Raw genomic sequence first — 3,637 nt, forward strand, 5'->3', positions numbered from 1 at the left:
CCCCCGCCCCCTCCCCGGCAAGCCCCCTGCCAGGCCCGCAGGAAGCAGCATGGTGAATAAATAGCTGGGTTGGAACTGAGCAGGCTGGGCTCTGCTGCCCTGCTTTTCACTGGGCTGGGGCGAGGCCCTTGTCCTCCTTGAGCTTCCATTTCTTCCTCTGCAGGAGACGAGATGAGAAGCAGCCCAGCTACTTGCCTAGTGTTAAAGGAGGGTGCAGGGCAAGGGGGAAAGGATGTCCCTCAAGCCCATCCCAGAGTCCAAGGGTCCCCCCTTGCAAGGGAGGATTCTGCTTCAAAAGGACAGGCCTGGTGAGGACAGCGATGTCATTGCAGGCCTCACTGGAGGGAGAGAGTCCCGGAAGATAGGAGTGTGGGGCTCAGCTGCTGCTGACCTGGATGGCAGGCCCCACTCCCCGTCTGCACCCCATCCAGTGCCGTCCACTGAGCTATGTGGCAGCATGCTAAGTCCCAGCTCTCTCTTGGTGAGACGGAGATAGATGTGTCTGCCTGGCAGGGTGGTTGTGAGGGTCGAGTGAGACGGTGCTGGGCAGCAGCTAGCATGGCACCCCGCACACAGTGCATGCTCACTAGAGGCCAGTGGAAAGCCCAGCCCCTAACCCTGCCTGCATACTACTACGCTCCCTGGCGGGCAGGGTCTAGCCCAGCCTGTGAGCCCTAGGCCATTGAAGCTGGAGAGGCCAGCCCAAGGACCTGTCTAGTCTGTGGGTTCAAACTAGATTCCGTAACACTATATGGCATTGCGGGGTGGGGAGCAGGCATGGGAGGCTGCAGGTCCCCCTCCCTTCAGCCAGAGTAGACCTACTTTCATTTAAGAAAGGATTCTGCTGCTTCTGGTTTATAGTCTACCAATCTGGCCTGTTGTCCTTTACCACACGGTTGGGGGGGGCGGGGAATGAAGCCCAGAGAGGAAGAGGGACCGAGAGCATTCGGGAAGTGTCCCCAAGGATGGAGAGCTGTAGTAGCTTCCAGTTGTGTGTGGACCCTGGCTCGTGTGTACCGTGGGCGTACTGTCAGGGAAGTTCTGTTCTCACTGCGGTCTTCTTTCCAGCCCCACCATGCCGTGGGCCCTGCTGCTGCCCCTGCTGCCCCTGCTGGCTGTAAGTGGAGCTCAGACGACCCGGCCCTGCTTCCCCGGATGCCAGTGTGAGGTGGAGACCTTCGGCCTCTTCGACAGCTTCAGCCTGACCCGGGTGGACTGCAGCAGCCTTGGTCCCCACATCGTGCCCGTCCCCATCCCTCTGGACACGGCGCACCTGGACCTCTCCTCCAACCGGCTAGACACGGTGAACGAGTCGGTGCTGGCCGGGCCGGGCTACACCACATTGGCTGGCCTATATCTCAGCCACAACCTGCTCACCAGCATCTCACCCACAGCCTTCTCCCGCCTCCGCTACCTGCAGTCACTGGACCTCAGCCACAACAGCCTGTGCACCCTGCCTGCCGAAGGCTTCACCAGTTCACCCTTGAGTGACGTGAACCTTAGCCACAACCGACTCCGGGAGGTCTCGTTGTCCGCCTTCCGTACCCACGGCCAGGGCCGAGCCCTGCATGTGGACCTCTCCCACAACCTCCTGCACCGCCTCCTGCCTCCTCCTGCACGGGCTGGCCTGCCCATGCCCACCATTCAGAGCCTGAACCTGGCCTGGAACCGGCTCCACACTGTGCCCAGCCTCCAAGACCTGCCCCTGCGCTACCTGAGCTTGGACGGGAACCCTCTGACAGCCATCCGCCCAGGGGCCTTTGCAGGGCTGGCAGGCCTCACACACCTGTCGCTGGCCAGCCTACAGGGTCTGCCCCAGCTGGTGCCCCATGGCTTCCGTGAGCTACCGGGCCTGCAGGTCCTAGACCTGTCCAACAACCCCAGGCTCCAGTGGGCAGGAGCAGAGGTGTTCTCTGGCCTGGGCTCCCTGCAGGAGCTGGACCTGTCGGGCACAGGCCTGGCGCCCCTGCCCGAGCCACTGCTCCTCCAGCTCCCCTCACTGCAGAGCGTCAGCGTAGGCCAGGACGTGCGTTGCCGGCGCCTGGTGCGGGAGGGTGCTTACCCCCGACAGCCCGGCGCCAGCCCCAAGGTGGCCCTGCACTGCGTGGACCCGCAGCAGTCTGCTGCCAGGGCCCCTGACGTCTTGTGACACACAGTGCGGCCTGGGGCCATATGACAGACTGCTGTCCCAGGCCTGCTGAGGTCTAGGTACCTTCTGTTTCAGCGTGCCAGTGTCAGTGGGGGTGCTGCAGGCGTGGGTGATGGCACCATCGGGGCTGTGGGCCTGGGACTCACAGCCAGGATTAGTTTTGCCCTGTTTATGTGTCTGCCAAACTCTTGAGCAGAGGGACCTGGATGCCAAACCAGACTGGTCTGTCCCTGCTACCCTTCCCCACTGGTCCCTCAAGTGCCTTCTCATGCCTGGGCCAGCCTGACCTGTGACAGGATGGTGGACAAGAGCCACCACTGCAGGGCAGAGTTCAGGCTTCCTGGGCCGAGTGTCCCTTTGGGCCCAAGGTCCAGTCCCTCAGGGGTGTGAGTTTCTTGCAGACACAGCCCCTTCCTTGCTCTGGGCCCCTGAGGTCCACTTCATCCTTTTCTCTCCCTCCTAGAATCCTGGGTCAAGCTTTAATTATAGAAGAGTCTGGAGGGAAAGCAGGCCACCCTCCTCATGTGACAGATGGGGAAACTGAGTCCTAGAGAAGGAGAAAAATCACCGGATGGCCTTCAGGGAGAGGCATGGCAGGCCCAGTCTGGCTCCCAGCCGGGGCAGTGGCACCTACCTGTCTCGAGTCCCTCCTGCTCCCCTGCCTGGGCTCCTCCTGCTGGTAACTGCCCGTTCCCAGTCCTCTCGAGCAGCAGCAGCAGGACAGGCAGGGGCCTCAGAGGGCGAGTGTGGGCCCTCCTGTGAGCGAAGGGCTCAGTCAGGTCACCTGTCAGAGCCTCTGGGAGCCTAGTCCTGCATTCTCTCTGAGCTGAGCTCTCAGCATCAAGACTGGAAATCAGCCCATTTCCCCTGAGACTCTGCCTCCAGATTGGAGCCCTGTCTGGCCTGGAGCTCTGAGGGCCTTTTGGACTCAGGCCGCCCTGGCCCTGAGCCCCGTAGCTCACCTCAATCCCCCCAGCAGTGCTGCTGAAGAAGGCAGGGTCTCCCTACCCGTGTCTGTGCCCCACCCCAGGGTGGCATCTCAGTTTCCCAGCCCTGGGTTCTTTCCTGGATCTTTATTTTATAAAAGTTGTTGCCTTTTTGGTAGGCTGTCACTTTCAACTCCCATTCTACCCCTGCTGGCAGGGGATGGAAACACGACATTTGTAAAAGAGGTGCATTTGTTCACATACGTGATTTCGTGTCGTGTGTGTGTGTGTGTGTGTGTGTGTGTGTGTGTGTGTAGGAGGAAAGTGTTGGGTGGAAGCCGGCCATCAGTGACCATGTGTGTCTAGGGCTGAGCTGTGCCTTCCCCACCAGCCCACAGGTTCCTGCCGTCGGTCACCAGCATCCACAGATGATTCCTGGCCAGGCTTGGGGGCCACAAGGATGAAGCCCATTAGGCCCTGGCCAGGGTGACTTGTTCTTGAAAAGTACAATAACCTCCCAGGATCGGGAGACAATTGCGACGTGAGGGAAGGGGTCACTTGG

The 3,637-nt window shown here is 61.0% G+C and overlaps 1 protein-coding gene across 17 annotated transcripts in view; it reads left to right on the top strand.

The window, feature by feature from the left end:
• TSKU (tsukushi, small leucine rich proteoglycan) overlaps positions 1-3,334 on the top strand; it is a 16,661-nt gene extending 13,327 nt beyond the window's left edge. For 16 of the 17 annotated variants that reach the window (XM_006141029.3, XM_006141035.2, XM_027774287.1 and 13 more), the window contains one exon: positions 1,069-3,334. In XM_006141029.3, coding sequence (XP_006141091.1) covers positions 1,069-2,149 — 1,081 coding nt within the window. In that variant the 3' untranslated portion in view covers positions 2,150-3,334. Of the gene's footprint in view, positions 1-332; positions 482-1,068 lie in introns of all 17 variants that reach the window. The other variant, XM_027774305.1, reaches the window with a different exon arrangement.
• Positions 3,335-3,637: the final 303 nt, after the last annotated feature.

This window comes from Tupaia chinensis, unplaced genomic scaffold (genome assembly GCF_000334495.1).
Source record: "Tupaia chinensis unplaced genomic scaffold, TupChi_1.0 Scaffold000047_1, whole genome shotgun sequence".
Lineage (NCBI taxonomy): Eukaryota > Metazoa > Chordata > Mammalia > Scandentia > Tupaiidae > Tupaia > Tupaia belangeri.